The sequence below is a fragment of the Xiphias gladius genome, chromosome 6, assembly GCF_016859285.1.
Source record: "Xiphias gladius isolate SHS-SW01 ecotype Sanya breed wild chromosome 6, ASM1685928v1, whole genome shotgun sequence".
Taxonomy (NCBI): Eukaryota; Metazoa; Chordata; class Actinopteri; order Istiophoriformes; family Xiphiidae; genus Xiphias; species Xiphias gladius.
Window position 1 is genome coordinate 18,258,569 of NC_053405.1, and position 17,915 is coordinate 18,276,483.

General features: G+C 44.4%; 2 protein-coding genes across 7 annotated transcripts in view; one reads left to right on the top strand and one right to left on the bottom strand.

The window, feature by feature from the left end:
• Positions 1-4,024, bottom strand: part of shdb (Src homology 2 domain containing transforming protein D, b) — a 26,044-nt gene extending 22,020 nt beyond the window's left edge. For 2 of the 6 annotated variants that reach the window (XM_040128790.1, XM_040128785.1), the window contains exons 1-3: positions 3,775-4,024; positions 1,166-1,522; positions 83-465 (exon numbers count right to left, since the gene is read on the bottom strand). In XM_040128790.1, the coding sequence (XP_039984724.1) occupies positions 83-415 (333 nt within the window). In that variant the 5' untranslated portion in view covers positions 416-465; positions 1,166-1,522; positions 3,775-4,024. Of the gene's footprint in view, positions 1-82; positions 466-1,165; positions 1,523-1,983; positions 2,123-3,769 lie in introns of those variants that run through there. The other 4 variants (XM_040128786.1, XM_040128787.1, XM_040128788.1 and 1 more) reach the window with 4 other exon arrangements.
• ankrd24 (ankyrin repeat domain 24) lies at positions 3,891-17,915 on the top strand. Its single transcript, XM_040128791.1, has 23 exons — positions 3,891-4,290; positions 4,550-4,617; positions 6,355-6,485; positions 6,874-6,962; positions 7,072-7,136; positions 7,219-7,276; positions 7,482-7,552; positions 7,756-7,862; positions 8,368-8,540; positions 9,152-9,174; positions 9,418-9,510; positions 9,952-10,068; positions 10,194-10,313; positions 10,484-10,613; positions 10,778-10,956; positions 11,948-12,111; positions 12,962-13,758; positions 13,865-14,181; positions 14,805-15,038; positions 16,094-16,270; positions 16,354-16,518; positions 16,683-16,748; positions 17,571-17,915. The coding sequence occupies exons 1-23, from the start codon at positions 4,245-4,247 to the stop codon at positions 17,637-17,639; spliced, it is 3,459 nt and encodes a 1,152-aa protein (XP_039984725.1). The 5' UTR covers positions 3,891-4,244; the 3' UTR covers positions 17,640-17,915.

Here is a 17,915-nt window from a genome sequence, read left to right on the forward strand (position 1 = left end):
CCACATAAAAACTTTAATTTGTCATCACTTGCTTTTTGCTCTGAACACCAGCAAAGAAAAGAGACCGGGAAAAGAGACTTACAGGCTCTTGCTGGTCCTCTAAAGAGATGGCACTGAGGAGGATCTTGGTGCGCCCCAGTTCCTGAGAGTCCACTTTGATCAGTCTGTGTTTAGGAGACTTCGAATCCAAACTGGATGACTTCATGGGAGACCCATACACCGGTGTGGCGGGGTCAGAAGTCACAGACTCGCCCCTGGACCTGTTCTCAGATTCCTCATAGGGATCCTCGAAGTCCAGGTCCCTCTGGAGTCGGTATGCTTTGAGGATCTCGCTCTCGGTGTAGTCTGGTGTGGGTGGCTGTGGAGGCACCTTCCTGCTGCCAAAGCTCAGGTAGTCCTTCAGCCACTTGGCCATCGTGGCTCAGTTTCCAAACGTGCTTGTGTGTGGTGAAGAGAGACAGGAGGCTGCAGGGGGGCAGAGGGGGACAAACAATGGGGGTTACAGCCTGACCCTCTTTCTGATGATACCGTGTGAGTTATGGATTCGATTTGCGCTGTGGGCTTGTGTTTTTCCTGATCGTGACAAATCAATTGAAAGATTAAAGAAAATCAACTCCTTTTTAATTCTGAAAAAAAAAAAAAAAAAAAAAATCCACAGGTCCGGCTCCTCTCATACTATTTGTTCTGGTCAACGTTTTCGTGAACACAGACCCACAATCACTGTGCGTTTACATGCATTCAAGTGACATTAAACTGCACCAACAGCTGCGCTTTACGCACTCACTTTGTTTTACGCAGGGAGCAATAACGTCTGGCATCTGGACTTTGCCCAAAGGCTGCAATTACATTTCACACCCCTGTAATAAAGTTAACACGCTGATTTAAAAAAAAAAAAAAAGGGGGGGGGGGGGGAGACAAAGACTTAAAGAGACTATTAAAAAGTAATGTGTAATCAAGGAAATCTAAGTTGTATTACATTCAAACATCTTATTTGCTTGTCTTTGTTAGCTAAACAAGATCAAATCCAGTAAGTTTAGAATTAACACAGACTGATTTGGAACAACTGGTGCAAATTAAAAGTAAACATTTTTTTTCTTAAACTTCTCACCAAAACACTGGATTTAAACACGAGTGAGCCGTGCGCTGCGAAGGTACACTGACTTACCAGCCCTATTCAGTCCTCCAGCCACTTTGGATGCTTTACTCCGCTTTTCTTCATGTCGGTGGCAATAAAACGACACGGAGAAGAGACAGAACCTTCCGCGCTCTTTATTCCACGGAAGGACAGGCGAAAAAAAGAAAACAGCAGCTCTTCTGGGACGAAATCAAGAGCACTGATATCCATCGGAGTTCCTCTACCCACTGACAGCAAATGTGCGAGTGAAGCGAGCGATCACAGCTCCGACAGAAACTCAACCGACCGATTAAAGGGGAGGTGCTTCATTCCCGGTGGAATATCCTCCTATTCCCTTTCGCAGTCAGCCGACCGATCATTCATTGAAATATCTGCACATCACACAGGCTGCAACAAGATATACATCCTCTGTCAAAATCACAATAGCTGCATTGGGGAAAACAAATGAAGAACAGAAACTTGGGGGGGGGGGGCAGCTCGCACGAATGTGCTCCAACGATGTGCATTATTTATTCGCGTGACATCACTGGAGAGTTTTTATGCTGTAGTTTCAGTGTCAGTGAAGGTTTTTGGGTTTTTTTTTACTATTATTTTGCAGTTTTCCCTTAAAGAACATCAAAGTGCAACAAGCTCGAGGGTTGAACAAAACACGTTTTCTGCTTTCTCTTAAAAGGGTTTGGTGGAATGGGGAAATCCTATCACCCTTTGGGCAACACGAACAGTGTTGTAGTGAAGCTTAGACAGAGGCGTAGACACAAAAACAGTCCTCATCAAATAGACAAGATGAAGAAGGCACTGGAGCCTGTCATCTTGGAGTGAAAAATAAAGCGTTTTGTTCAGTTTCATACCTTTTGTTTCATCCTTTTTGCTCTCAAGGAGGGTGTTTCATCCTCTTACAGATGTCCCATTATCCAAGGTCCAGGCTGGCAAATTGGATTATGTGCTACAGTGGGTAAGGCCCATCTAAGTCTGTTAAAAGACCATAAATGCCTCTTTCTTTACGACACTCATGAGCTCACTTTCTCCCTGGGGTGGGACACTAGATGAGGTCATTGTGCTAGAATCCAGCCCCTGCATAACCATCACGATTATCCACATCAAGACCTTCGCATGTTCCTCCACCCGCCTGCCCGGCCTGTCTGCGCCACTGTTCAACACGCATCGAAATCCGATGTGGCTGACTGTGTTAGTGTGTGTGTGTGTGTGTGTATGTATGTGTGTGGTTGTGATTATTGTATCTTTTAGGTCCCTGCGGTCAGAATTTAGAGAAGTTACAGTGGTGAAGCAGTTATCTTAAAGACAGGATCAATTCCATGACAGCAGCCGATATAAAAGCCTGTCAAATGACTTTTTCTCTCTGTGGAAAAGGAGTTTCCTGCAGATGTGACAGGCAGGTTGAAGGCCAGTGTTTAATGTCTCCTTCTCACTTCACTAATTTACCCCCAAACATGTTTTTTCCAAATCTTAACAGAACAAGATTGTGGGAACAACAAAATCTTGCAGGAACAAGATTCACATTTTTTGAGAACCAGTCATTATCGTGTGGCAACACGATCAATATGCTGAGTTAAAGGTCTCTTCTAATTATTATTATTAAGGTCTTTATCTCCTGTCATCTCTGAACGTACCTGTAATCTTCCCTCTCTTCTCCCTCCTCTCAGCAATAAATTCCCATTTTTCTTCTTCACAAACGGCTCGCTCTAAGCCAGCAACATATTGAGCATATATTTCATTTTTTTCTTTCCATCCTGGCCGGGGAGAGAGCCAGAACTGTATGGAAGAAAAGATTGAAACCGAGGAAGGAATGGAAAATAAGAGACAGAGAGACAGGCAAGCTGTCAGACTCAGCTGGAGGAAGACCCATGTAGAGCTCAGAGGGAGAGGAGAGCAAAACTGAAATGGAAAATCAGGACCTACTCACAGTGAGAGTTGATCACAGACAGGCAGGCAGACAGACAGATACAAAGTCACTGTGTTTTTTCATGCAAAATAAACACTGTTGCGTAGGAGCCAAAGATTTAATTGAATCAAACAGAAACAAGAAGGCGCTGAGGAGTAGTTCAGAGCATTAATAAGACTCCCTCATTATAAAGGGCTAAATATGGATGTGACATTTTCTCTGAACTTCACGCTTCACTCGGATGTTGCCCTTTCAACAGCATCATTGGAAAAAAAATGGAAAAGGTATACAAACAAACAGTTCTTTCCAGCAGCTGTAGACATTCCTGTACCACCTGACACACACCGACAAAGGCTATCAAAGTCATGAATTTCATCCGAGTATAATCACGAGTCTCTGAGTTGAGTTTAGGGGTTGGAAAAGAGGCCACACAGACTCGTAGGAATAATTGATTTCCATAGTTTCATCCGCCTTACATTTACTGCCCTCATCCGACTGCTCGTGTGTATTGCACGCACGCCCCCTTCAGAAATAACGACAGAGGCAGGTCTCATTTAACTTCATAGTTTGTGAAAATTAGCATCCACTCAGCACCGAAACCAGAGGTGTTAATGCCAGTGCCTCAGTAAAGTACCACTTTAATTAAGTATATAAACTCGGTAGCTCCCTGAATAGTAGAGTAACATTAACCTAGGTTCACCCTGCGGCTAACTGCTCTTATATTTTTCACTCACCTCACCTTTTTCTTTAAAAGTGTGAGCTTCCGGGTTCATCTCCTCCAGTGTGGTCATTGGTTAAAAATCCACCTTAACGTTTCAGTGATTGGCCAAAAACATCCGAAAAGAGGCACTTGACCCCCGCCCTCCTCCTGTTGAATCGTGAGCTCGAGCCTGCCGTTGCAATGGGGAACCCCTGCAAAATGACGCGCGGCACACGGCGGAGTGCGGCGCTACAGGTTACGCAGCCCTGACAAACACCAAATACCAACTATGCACCTTTCAGCGCGCGGCCCTGACGAAAAAAAAAAAACCCGCGCTGCGTTGACTGCGCTGCACGCGACACGGACGGCATGTCATCCATCGTTGCCAATCAAACGCCGATCCGGCGTTTTGCGCACTGCTGATTGGTTGATTCACGATCGGGGGCGGGTGCATTCCTGCTGTCCGCCGGACGGCAGTGACTTCAGTGTTTTACTGTGAGCAGCAGCTGATGGGACAGAGCGAACGCTCACCTGGACCAGGACTGTCCTCCACAGGTAGGCTGCATGTTTCTCTACTGCGGCTGGCAGTTTTTCTAGTTGTGCCTCAACTGCATTACCTGCCTCAGGGTTTATGTCTCAGGGCTGACACATTTCTAATACAGTCATAAAATGTTGGCACACTTAAATGTTGCAATGTTTCTGAGACCAAGTGATGACTGAACGCTGGGGGAAAGTCAAAACCCTTCCGAGACACACTGAATAAGCTGCAACTTACAATAACACTAAGTTTGTTTATTTACCTTTTTTATTCCAGAGTCCCTGTTGAGAGTGACTATCAAGCCAATTATGAAGAGTCTGAAGGCAAAGTTTAAAAAGAATGAGGTGAGAGCCATCTGTTGAAGAACATGTGGATTTAAAAGTGGTACACCTGTATTCTGTGTCTAAAGCTATTCAGAGAAATAAGCCACACAAGCCGTGTTTTAACCTAATATTACAGCGCGATGGTGCTCTACATTAAATAGGCAATCATATAGGTCCCCGGTTGCTCAGTCCTGTGCATGTATGGGGGGGCGATGGGATTCAATGTCACTGAGCAGCAGCAGCAGGAGAGCAGGGCTGTCTCCAGACTGCTGCTATAACGAGAGATCTCAGGTAGCCTTCAATTATTCACGCGTACGTGCACACACAGACACACAAACACAGTCAAAGAATTCCTACTTTCCTGCTGTCATTGCTATGTTACTCTGAGGGGCTTTCTGATGTTGGAGTTAACCTTGTTCTCTAATACCCTGCATTATTAAGATTCAACTTTATTTTGCCTGCTCCTTGTAGCCAGGTGCTTGTTGCTGATGAGTAGTGTTGCTTAATAGCCACTTAGATAGATAGATAGATAGATAGATAGATGATAGATCTGGCATACATTTGTGTGTGGCTTGTTGGCTTGTCCCCTCTGCCCCATAAATGGCCATCCGAACCAGCAGAGCAGCGTGTGGCTTATCCAGCATGTTCCTCCTCTTTTTGCTGAGTCCTCACATCACACAGGCCCCCGCTCTGTAACTGCAGAGAAACAGATCTATGACGTTTGGGGGGGGGGGGGTGTTACCGTCCAGTACCTGACAAAACCTAATGGAGAGAAAAAGGGAGGCTGCTACAGAGACAAAGGCAGCAGAGAAATTATTAGGTTAGAGAAAGGAGGACAGTGAAGAGAGGGAGGAGGTGGCAGAGTGTGTGTGTGTGTGTGTGTGTGTGTGTGTGTGTGTGTGTGTGTGTGTGTGTGTGTGTGTGTGTGTGTGTGTGTGTGAGGTGCGATGTTAAGACTGGCTAAGTGCCTGCTAGCAGCTGGAACAGGACAAGAGGATGCTGTTTTTGATGTGGACAAGGAGGCGTTGCACAGGGAGACATTGTGAGGACAGAGAATAACAGTGTTACTGTGTGTATGTGTGTGTGTCGGAGTTTATGTGTGATGAGCTGTTCGGTTTCATTGGATTTGGGATTTTGAGTATAGCATAAATTCTCTGGCATGTAGATCTCTGTTGTGATGTTGCTCTGACCTCTAAAGAGCATCTGATAGAAATTTATTGTTAGCTGAGTTGTCTACACTATCTGGTGTAGGTCTGGGTTTGTTTTGTAGCCAGGCGGCAGTGTGTATCGTCAGTCAGGACACACACTGGTGGCTTCGTACACTGTAGCTGTATTTAGTTGAGTGTGCGACGACCTGGCTAGCCGTATGGATCCCCAGCAGCCTGTTTTTAGCCTGATGAACCGGTTCTGTCCTTGTCTCAGCCTGCTGCCGCTGCCAGTAGGTATCCTCTCTCTATACCCAATAAACATATGAAAGGGGAAAGAAAAGTGATTAGTTTTTACCCTCTGTTTATGATATTTCTGTCTTAAGAGTAGTTTTATTTGACTTGTAAAACTGGTCGTATTCTCTTAATGATCTCAGGCAAACAAAAACAAAATCAAACATATTTTTACATGGACATCAACATTGGTTGTTGCACATCCCAATTGCATTATATTTCTCTAGGCTGCCCATCCAATGTTTTTGCAGTGCGGTATCAGTTTCCTTTTGGGGCAGTACAGGGTGACGACCTGTTCTCTGGCTTGTCCCCCGCTCAGAGTCTGGACTGGAGTAAGAGTGATGAGAGGCTCCTGCAGGCTGTGGAGCAGAATGAACCTGACAAAGTCTCCGCTCTCATCGTCAAAAAAGGTCTCTGTCCCACCAAGCTGGATGCTGAGGGCAAGTCAGCGTAAGTTAATCATCTAATTTTTACCCTTCATAGTTACTTTGGGAATTAAACAATTACATCTAATATTTGAATTCCTCAAAGATTAAGATTGTGGTAGTGTAACATACATCATTTCTTGTGCAGCGAAAGCAGTTTAGCATTGAAGGACCTACGCAACACTGAGTATTTAGATCAATCTACTTCTTTATCAATTCTTTCATGACCCCCTTTTTGGTAAATGATATAGTTTTATACCCTTCTTTCTCTTAAGTAAAACTAAACTGAAGAGAGAAATCCGCACTGTTTGAGCTGAACAGTTCTCAAGAATCCGGCATTTTAAGTGGAAACCAATTCTCATCTCTCATCTCTAATCACGAGTGACACGTATTGTCCTTCTTCCTTCTGGCAGGTTCCACCTCTGTGCATCCCGAGGCCGGCTAGACTGTCTGGAGGTAGTCATCTCTCATGGAGCAGATCTCAATGTCCCTGATGGCGCTGGTACGGTACTTTATAACCAAATAAGAGTTTTATCTCATAACCCAAGGTTGTTGAATCACATGTGTCATGGGTTGTTTATTAATGTCTGATTATGACTGACTGACTCCAGGCTTCAGCGCCCTTCACCTCGCAGCCAAAAATGGCCAGTCAGAGTGTTTAAAGAGACTCTTACAGGTAAAACACAAAGCGACACAATTGTCCGTTTAACCGGTAAACACAGGAAAATAGACTGTACTAATTACGTTTTCTCTAACAGGAGCGACTGACAGTAGATTGCACTGACAGCATTGGCAGGACACCACTTCATCATGCAGGTAAGAGTTACGCGACTACAATAGAATAACAGTTTGGTTTCAATAACAGTTACTTTGCATGTAACACACTCCTCTCATAGATCCCATTCAAACTAATTAGAGTGTTGAAAGCAAGCAGATGTTTAGGAACATTTAACACTGAAACTGTTATAAAGGTTAAATGTAAACCCCTGATATCAACCATAGTTGTGACTGTTTTCTGCAGCAGTCACTGGCTGCTTGTCCTGCACTGAGACCCTGTGGGACTTTAAAGCCAATCCGGATGTCCAGGACAGTGTAAGTTGATGATTACAGTTATAGTATTTGAAATTTGGTTGGCTGCTTTTTTGAATTGTTGTGTGAGATGAAAAAAAGACTACCAGGGATTTACTTTTTATTTACTCTCGGTCTTATTTAGTACATTAGACAACATTATCAAATATCTATGCGTGTGCTGTTGCTCCATGATGTCTGGACGTTCATGTCTGTATATCTTTTAGGACGGGGCCACCCCTCTGATCTTAGCAGCCCAGATGAGCAGAGTGGAGCTTTGTGTGTTCCTGTTGGGACGAGGTGCCAATGCAAACATTCAAGACAACCACGGGAGGTACTGGACTGTTACTGTTCAACTCTTCCTGTGTAGCAGGGAGGTTTAGTTAGTTAGCGGGGAAGCTGGTCTCTCCTCCGTCCATCTCACCGGTGCTGTAGCCTTGACAGATGGAATGACTGAGAGTGTCAGACAGTGGGAGGCCTGTTGAGGCAGACTGGGACATGATGCAGCTACTGGCTGCATTATTATATCTGATCCAAAAATTTCACTGCTTTATACTTTATGTGGTATATATTTTCTAGTAATTCATTCTGAACTTAAAGTTCTGTAGGTTTTTATATACTTTATGTTCGTAATGATTGACAGGCTAATGATCTATCAGTTTGAAATTGCCAATGAGTATCTCTGACCAATACTAAAATTATATAGGTGTAAAATTAATATACCATGTGATTCTACGGTACTTTTTAGTTTTGATGTCTTGTTATTGTATTATTAGTTTTTTCAGTGTAATTGATTTAGTATTTTCCTGCTATATTGTGATAATGTTTGTGAACCACAGAGCTGCATTAATGCTGGCCTGTGAGAATGACAGTGTTGAAACCGTAGAGGCTCTGCTGAGAGGTGGGGCCAACACACAACTGGCTGATGCCCTGGGACACAAAGCCACCGACTACAGCGTAACCACTGGCAACCGACGAGTCATACAGATGTTGCAGGATGGAGTACCTCCTGGTACAGTATGAGGCCTGGAGGCCTTTTTAATGCATAGAGACAGAAGAGATTGAATTATTATGAATCAGGCCTCGTTAGTTCTATTAAATCAAGTGAAATAAATGAAACAGCTCATGACAGAAACATCCTACAGACCATCAGACCTAGTGGATGACTGCTTTTTGCGGGTGTGCTGCTCTGGACCCTGGCTGTAATAAGACTGTAATAAGAGGAAATGGATCAGGAGGACAGCTGGGTGTGATTGTAAAGTGGGGTTTCAAAAAAAAAGGAGACAAAAGGCTTGTTCCACTTTAATCTTCCAACAAAGACTTAGCTTTTATATGAAAAGCAGATGTGTGACTGTTTGGGAAAGGAGATGAAGGAGAGAACTTGGTGTGCATATGATGCTAACCACATTAGTTTCTATTCTATAACTGGAGATTTTACTAGATTTACTACAAGATACATGACAGCCACTACTATAAACTACATGATAGGAAGTAAATGGAAGTGAGAGTGTGTATACTTGTGTATGTGCACATTTCCCATGTTCCTCTGGCTGTTTGCTGAGCCTAATTTCTGCAGAGGTTTAAGTGTTTTGCTGTGTGTGTCTTTTTCCGCTGCATACGTAGCTTCTGAGGGCACAGGCGAGGAGGTAATGTTGCATAGTTGTGTTTGCACCACTCGCTCCATCCATGAGATCATGGCCTACTTTGACTGTTCATATTGTGCATGTTTTCCAGTATGAGGTCATTGTTTTTGTATGCTGCTTCCTTTTTTTGGCTTTCATTCCCCTTTGTTGCTGACCCTTTGTCTCATCTTAGTTTCCCCCACTTTCCCATTTTAAGTTGAGCTTGACCTCTGCTTGTCTATGATCCCCCTCCCAACTCCCGCACAGCCCCCCCAAGTCCCCTCAGGCGTCTCATCAGTGCAAGGGGGGACTACCCCCCGCAAACGGAAAGCTCCTCCACCACCCCGCTCTCCTCTCCAGGTACTGTGGGAACCATCTCAGTGGATGTAAAACACATTTCTTAAACACGTTTAGAGGCCAGCCTTACAGTATTGTCAGCGCATATAACCTACAGAATATCAGTGGGACCAATGCCTCCTACTACTTAAATGTCTGCCCCCATCATGTTTTGCATATGTGAAATGTTAAACCTGTGACTTTTCTTCATCAGATTGTATAATTTGATAAGAAATAAAACCAGGGCAAACAAATGGGTTTGTCCAAGATTTATTTTGTGACTCCCAGTTGTGGAACACTTGATCTCTATTGTTCTGTGTGTGTGCGAGATTCAAGTATGACCATTTTCATGCTGCATTACAATAATTTAAGTGGTAATGTTTCTTAAGAGATTAAGTGAACAGTATCATCTCTGTAATGACTAATAACAATTAATTTCATTGTTTTTCTATCACAAATATGCAGGGTTTGTCACCCTCTGCACAGCCTCAGAGTCCTGCTCCCCCAGCCCAGTCCCCTGAGCCCCAGTTCCAGTCTCCCTCTCCTTCACCCCAGCCGCCAGAAACACACCAATCAGCCCAGGTTGGCACTGTAAATCTTGATTATTCTTCAGTCATAGTTGATGTCCCCCCTTCATATTACATGAAATGCAAACTTTCTTAGGTTGTCATATTTTTTTTTTTTTTTTTTGTGGTTGTCTGTGTAAGGCGGAGGACGAGGAGGTGTTCGAGGAGATTCGGCGGCTCCGTCTAGAGAGAGGCCGTCTGCTCCAGAAGATCAAAGCCTTGGAGCAGCAGCAGCAGAGTGCCACGTCTGCCTTGGAGGAGGTACTGCACTGAAGGCAGCGCAAACTCACCTTGAAAAATGTTCCTATGTTCATGTAAACCTATACCTATTCATCATAGGATTAGAGATGACAACATATTTGTGAAGCCTCCGCTTTGCTTGTTATAACCACAATTTTTGCACGTGTCTGTGTGTCTGGTGTGCACTGTAGTTGTCCCAACTAAAGCAGCGTCTAGAGGAGGCAGAGGCAGAGAGGGACAAGCTGCTTGAGGAGCTGAAGGGAAGCCATGGTATAGGAGCCAGTGACTCGGAGGACATGGATGAAATGTTGCACTTCCCAGGTATGCGATCCATGTTTATATGTATTTCCCCAGCCTTGGCACTAAGAATGCATGTACTACAATGCATTTGTCCCTGAGATACCGCATGGCCGTTTCTAAATCTCTCAGGTCAGGAAGTACACTGATTGATTTTTGTTGTCGTCTCTCATGAACTTTCCCTCTAGAGAAGCTGTTCTCTAAGCACTCCAGAGCCGCCCCTGGTCAGGATGAGGCCACTTCTCGAGCAGACACCGATTCAGCCAGCCACTCTCCTGCCCCTGCAGACCCAGGAACTGTTGCTGAGCTGCGTAAACAAATAGAGGAACTTACCTCACAGAACTCTGAACTTGTCCTGAAAGTACAGGTAAGGTCAGGGAGAGCACAAATGCACAAACGTGCACGTAATGCATGGACACAGTCACACTTACTGACACATATAAACAGAAAAAACTACTCATTCAAATAACATGTCCCGTAATAAATGAAAGATGCCCTTTCAAGGGTAGCTGAATGTCTCTGGCTGGAGCATTAGTCATGACCACTTAAACTTTATGACGCTGCACTCTGGTACACTAATGCACCAAGGCAGTTGTGTCTGTACACGTATAAATAGACCAACACAACATCAGATGCAGACATGGGGGCATCTTGTAGTCATTCTTCACTAACTAGGTCAAGCTGTTTGAAGTGCTGAAGTTTGTATTGCTGAAGTATTCTGTTCTAGTGTGATTGTTCATTCACCAACGCATGAATAGCAGCGATCTAGGCCAAGAACTTCAGTTCTACCCTGCTGTATGAAAGAGAACCGGACAGGAAAGTGGGGAAATGTAAAGTCTGATATGAGAGCAAAGAGAGATTGTGTCTGTGGAAAAAAGTCAGAAATAAACTAACCTCCACTGCTGTTATTTACTGTATATGGTGGAGAGCAGAATCAGATTCCAAAACTTACAATGACGTAAGTTAATTAAAGGAACCGCCACCAATTTTACACATAGAGGTCAGTTTACTAGTCACTGGGAGTGTTATTTAGCCTGTGAAAACAGCTGTTCAATGTCTTCTTTGTCAGGTCTGAGAAAAAAAACATGGGGTGGTGTCACCAGGGTTATATCTGCATGAGCTTTAATTTATACATAAATAAATATAATGGAAACTCTTTGCTACAAACTGGGGATGATGTGTTACAAAGATGTTGGAATTTGCCAGGCAAAAAGGATCTAATGAAACGGTACTATCAAGTTTCATCATGGGAAATGTAGTATCCAGTGTTTTTTGGAGCTTTTAGCATTGACTGATAAACCGTACAAGGCATCCTATTGATAAGGTCTGCAAGCTGCTATAATTTCCTCTGTGTACAGATGTTGGAGATGTTTGAGAAGGATGACACTGACATGCAGACCTCCAACCCAGACTCCATCCCCTTAGCTCAGTATGAGACCCTGAGAAAGGAGTTTGAAGCCCTTCAGGAGCGCTTATCTCAGGCCCAGGCTTCAGACGAGGCTTCCAGCATGGCAGAGGAGTGGTGAGACTGATTCATTTATTAATTCATTCAATCTGATTTACCACTAGCAAGCTGAAATAGCCAACACGGGATCACATATGCTTGAATTCCCCTGTACTGAATCAGACCTTTATTCTGAGATGTGAACACCTTTGCTAATATCAGCTCCAAAGCCTCAGCAATATCAGGTTGCGGCCTCTATCTGGGCCTTTTTTTAAAAGTGCTGAACATTAACATTTTTCCTGCAGCATGTTGGAGGCTGAGCAGGCTTAGATAGAAAACGTATACTCAGGACATCATGTTGCTTTCTTGACCTCTTTTTCATGATTTTTATTGTTTGCCAACATCTTTGTTGTTTACTATACTCAGTAATGATGAAATATATTTGTATTAAAATATATCTATATTATCACAGGTTGAAGTTGTAAACTTATAATTGATGATAATCAAGTGTTGATGTGATGGAATGGTGAAATTATTAGTTGATTAGTCAGTAGATAGGAAATTAATTATTAGCAACTCATTCATTGAGCAAAATGCCTGATTTTTTCTTTTGCAGTGGGAGCATTTGCTTCTTTTCTCTGTTTTTATGTTTGTAAATGGAATATCTTTGAGATTTTGGACTGTTTTTTGGACAAATACGGCAATTTGAAGACATCAACTTGGGCTTCGGGAATTTTTTTCTTTTTTCTATTTTCATCAACTGATTAATTATATATATTAATATTTGACAAATACAGTGGAAATAATTTAATGGTAGACTTACTATGATGCTGAACACGTTCCCTTCACTTTGTCATTGATGTGATGGATTTGATCAATTACTTTCTGCAGTGCGTGAGTGATTGATAATCCTAGTCTTGTTTTGCAGTGGTGATGACAAGTCTCAGGAAGGATGTGGAGATGCAGAGAGTACAGAGGCTTTGAAGGAGAAGCTGTGTGGGTTGGAAGAGCAGTTGGCCTTCTCCCAGTCTGAGCTGGAGGAGCTGAGGGAGCAGATGCGTCTCGGTGTGCTTTCTGTGGAGTGTTGTCAGGGGTTTACTTCTGTGGCAGGTGCTGTGACCGAAGGCGGGTCTGGGGCTGCAGAGCAGGCTCTGAGCCACGAGGCACAGCAGCTGAGAGCAAGGGTGACGGAGCTAGAGGAGGAGTTTGCTAAGAGACAGGGCGAGGAAGGAGTTCAGAGCAGCCAGGACAGTCACACGATCAAAGAGTTGGCAGAGAAAGTAGAGGAACTCCAGGCTGCTCTGGCCCAGAAAGAGTCTATGAAAGAAGATTGGGAAAAAGACGGTGAAGGAGAAGAGACGGACACGGTGAAGTGCCTGCGTGACAAAGTGGCTGAGTTGGAGGCTGCCCTGGCAGTGAGCAGGATATCAGGGAAAGAGGGACAAGCAGCGAGAGATGGAGACCAGGTCCGTCGTCTCCAGGAGCGTTTGGGAGAGCTAGAGGGGGAGCTGAGGAAGTGTGTGCCCCGCTCTGAGTTGGAGGAGGTGCAGGTGACCCTGGGGATCCAGTGTGAACAGCTGGCCAGGGAGAGGGCGGACGTGGCCAGAAGGCTCAACGATGCCCTCCTGGAGCTGGAGAGACTCAGGCCTCCTCCACGTGGCGATGATGAGGAGGAAGAAGAAGAGGAGGACCAATCAGAGAGCTCAGGGCCCTCAGTCATATCAGGTGTGTAGTGTCATTTTTTTCAAAATTGAAAATATTATACGCCTTTAGATGTTAGTCCTGGACTTCTCTGTCCATTTTGTGAATGGTATCGCCGCTCTCCAATCAGAGCAATCCAGACGCACCTTGGCAGCAGTGAGAGAAGAACTGGAGGTGGCAAGACAAGAAGCAGCCCAGGCTCTGGATTGTCTGTGCGCAGAGCGAGAGGGCCGGGTAAAGGACGCCCTGCAGCTGAAAGACGCGGTGCCGCTCTCAAAACACAAGGAGGCGCTGTCTGCAGTATCAGAACAGCTAGCTCAGACTCTGCAGGAGCTCGGGGAGGAGAAGACCCTGCGTAGCCAGGCTGAGGAGAAGGCTGCCACGCTAGAGGCCAGACTGCAGCCCATGCAGGATGCCATACCCAAAGAGGAGCATGAGCACATAAAGGTCAGCAGGGAAATTCACAAATCTTAAGATAAGAATGATCATATGAAGCAGATGAGGCTGAACATTATTGAAGAATTTTTAAATATAGGGGGCGGGGGACAGACTCAGACCCAGAGGAGAGGGGTTAGATCATTATTGGAAGATACAGTGTTGCCTCTACCTCATTTGAGGCCATTTCTCATTGGGCTACAGACTTTTGGTTGTGATAAGAGGGGTCACATTTTAGAGGGAGCCCGATACTCCTGGGTGTTGCCCCTGAGTTGAAGTTTAGTTATCTACTATTGGAAATGGCTTAGTAGAAGTAAACACAACACAAAGATTCACTTAGGTTCCTGGCCATTTTAAGATACTTGCTAATGTAATGTGTTTGATGTGAAATGCTTGTCTGCTTTCGATTAATAAGGGAGTATACCTCAAATGGGGCATAATTGGAAGCATAATTAAATGAGATACACGTACTGTGGTACATCGCAGTAGATATAATAATTTGAAAAGTCGTGCAAACAGGAAATTTCTATTTCAGTTGGGAGAATATTTCGCTAAGAAGTTTGCTATTAACTTTCAAATTTTCACTGGACAGAAAGTTATGATTTGCCAGTTAATCTGTGGTTCTTGCCTCACAGGCAGAGCTCCAGCGCTCCCTGCAGGCCAGTGAGAGCAGTGCAGCAGCAGCAAGGGGCGCTCTGACTGAGAAGGAGATGGAATTGAGAGAGCTGAAGTCCCAGAAGGCTGCAGAACAGGGTCTGATCTCTAAGGAGGACCACGAGGCCCTGCGGCTCTCTTTGCAGGCTGAGATCAACGCCATCACAGCTCGTTTCAATGATCTCACCCGCAAACATGAGAAGACCTGCACCGAGGTGTGTGTGTATGTGTATATGCATGCATGTGTGTTGTTGCTTCTGGCTACTCCAATCCCTTCTAATGCTATATATTAGATCTTATTGTGTCTGCCACAATGTGAGCCATGTTCCTTGAAGGCCTCTTTCCTGCCTCTACATTATTCATATGTGTATTACTTTCTCTATTCAGTGCCTTCCTCTGTTTCGTTGATCCCTCTGTATATGTGCTTACCGATGCTCTGAAGTAGTGTTATATGTGGACTAAAGGCTCCTGATGACTCTCCAAGTGTCATTTTTCCTCCACCTGTGTGGTGGCAATCAGATACACTATCTCACTTTGTAAACTGAGTAATTGTCAAACAAGAAAGTTGGTAAGGGGCCACATTTTCACACAGAGAATGATATCTCCGCATGGGAGGGCATTTTATTACAAAAACATGGTCTGTTTGGCACCCAATCAGTTTAGTGTTGGTAGATGCTTACACCCACCCTAGTATGTAGAATTTATCTTCAAAGTCAGACTTCCCTGAAACAGAAACTCATTTGAATATGATACCAAAAGCAAATGTGTGTAGATTTACTGAGACTTGGTTTACTGCAGTGCAACCTCAGTGTGGGTGTGCGAAGATCAAAGTGAGAACTGTTACCAAGGGAAATTCCCGTGAGCAAAGATTCAGACAAAAACGGATGTGGGAATAGCCATTTGGGAGGAGAAATATTTTAGATTTTAATTAGAAAATGAAAACAAACAGGTGGAGATTCATTCATTAGATCAGGGAAAAAGACAAAGTATAGCATGAGATGTATGGTAAAGGCAATCAAACAGCAAGAGCTTGAGTTTTTTTTTTCTGCAAGCATGTATTTCTTACTGTATGAATCGATATTCAGTGCCGTAGCAACTGTACTACTCATTTAAATCTCATTTAAAAGAACTCTACACCTCTGTCAGTGCTCCAGGGTCAGCCCCCAGTTCAGCAGTATATAAGCCGAAAAGCGTCTGACCTGGAACTATGACCCAACATGGACAGCATTTGTCAAATGACTTGGCGCTGCTGATGGTTTTACTGTTCTAGGTGTTCCAAGTGCAGAGGGAGGCTCTCTTCAACAAGAGTGAGCGGCAGGTCGCGGAGTCCCAGCTGGCCACAGTGCAGCAGCAGCTTGCTGAACTACATGCAAAATCCAGCCACATCCAGGAGCTCCATAAGGACATCCAGGAATCCCAGGGCCTGGTCAAGGAGAAGGACCGCAAGGTGAGAGATTGCAGGGCCAATTCAAGCAACTGCCGTAGAAGCAAGTTGGAATTGGCCAAACTGACGTGTCTGCCTTTGTGAAGATAACAGAGCTGTCCAAGGAGGTGTTCCGGCTAAAGGAGGCCTTGGGAGCTCTCTCGCCGCCTCTCGGCATCACATCCTCCGCCTCCCCATCCACCCATCATGGTAACCCTGGGCAGCAAATGGCACTGCAGAACAGGATCTCTATACTCACCCAGCAGCTCCAGGTGAGGAGAGACTTGACACAATGGATGTGTGAAGTGAGAAAAAGACCTTGTCGTGATTTTCCGAAACACTTTTTGCTGTATCACCATCTATAAAACACCGTCATCCATAAAAATGACAAATAAATTGCTCACATGACAGTAATAATTTCTGTAACGTTTTTCAGGATTGGGAGAGAAAGCATAAACAGGTGGTGGCTGTATACCGTTCCCATTTACTGGCAGCTGTACAGGTCAGGTCATGCACACATACACACATTTGTTGGGGGGGGGGGTTTGTGTCAGATTGGATGAATTAAATTTTCTATGTGTGACTGGCTTGACCACCACTGATAGTCTGGACTGTGAATGGCACTGACTGCTGAATTTGTCCCCCTTTGTAGTGCAGACAAAAAAAGAGCGGACAGGCCCAGTCCACCATCTCTGTTTACCAGACAAAGGGGATGAAATTTCAGAAGAGGTGCAGGGAAAGGGGGCTTGAATCACTCTCTTGTTATATCAGTTTCATCGTACAGTATTCCACCACTAAGGTGTACACATGAGGTATTTCTTTTTTGAAATGCTGGTTGTAATGAGGGATTGATCCGATGTCGTTGACCTTTAAGATAACTCTTGGCTAGTTAGTTTCCTCTAATTTTAGGCTTTTGGCAGATAATGGTTCTCACTGCAGTCTTTATCAGACCAGTACCTGTTTTGTGCTTGAGCTTTTCAAGCCTCTCTTTGATATGGGGCAGGGCTAGGTATGGTATAGGCTCCACAGTGTGGTTGATCTCTGTTCCTGGCACGTCTGGCATTGACCACTGTGCTGGAAAAGGTCAGAGGTTTTGTTTTGTAGGTCACTGTGGGGCACTGGCCTCTATTATTATCTATGCTACATATTTAGGAGGGGCAGACTTTAACTTGATATTCAGAATGATTGTCCATCTCTAAAAACTTGGGAGCTGCTGGTGGTTCTGTCCTACCAAGCCTGTTATAGAGGCTCTGCATGTGTTTATGCAACAAGGACTAAAATGCAGTACCTTCATATTCTTACCTTATTTTCTGTTGTCCAACAGGGCCGAATGGATGAAGAGGTGCAGGGTCTGCTACTCCAAATCCTGAGGATGACACAGCAGGGACACTGAACCTTAAAACATGTGCAAGTCTCTCTACACCTCAGCAAAAAAGCAGCTCCAGCACAGCAACCTGTGGGACCAGTATCATAAAGATCCTGTCTCGATAGCCAAATACAACTGATCTCTGATCAGACATAGCTGCATGAGTACAATACAGTAAGCTAAACAATAGCCTTAAGGGCTGACTGATAACCAAGCAGTGAAAAAACAGAACTGTGGAGGGCCTTCATTACATGTCAGGGGTTTGTGGTGGCAGAAAGTGAATGTGGATTCAGAGTGGTTATT

Coding starts and splice junctions, on each gene's coding strand:
- ankrd24 (XM_040128791.1), top strand. CDS start 4,245: ATGGGACAGAGCGAACGCTCACCTGGACCAGGACTGTCCTCCACAG. Junction 7,277..7,481: donor GACACCACTTCATCATGCAG/GTAAGAGTTACG, acceptor TGTTTTCTGCAG/CAGTCACTGGCTGCTTGTCC. Junction 14,182..14,804: donor AGGAGCATGAGCACATAAAG/GTCAGCAGGGAA, acceptor CTTGCCTCACAG/GCAGAGCTCCAGCGCTCCCT.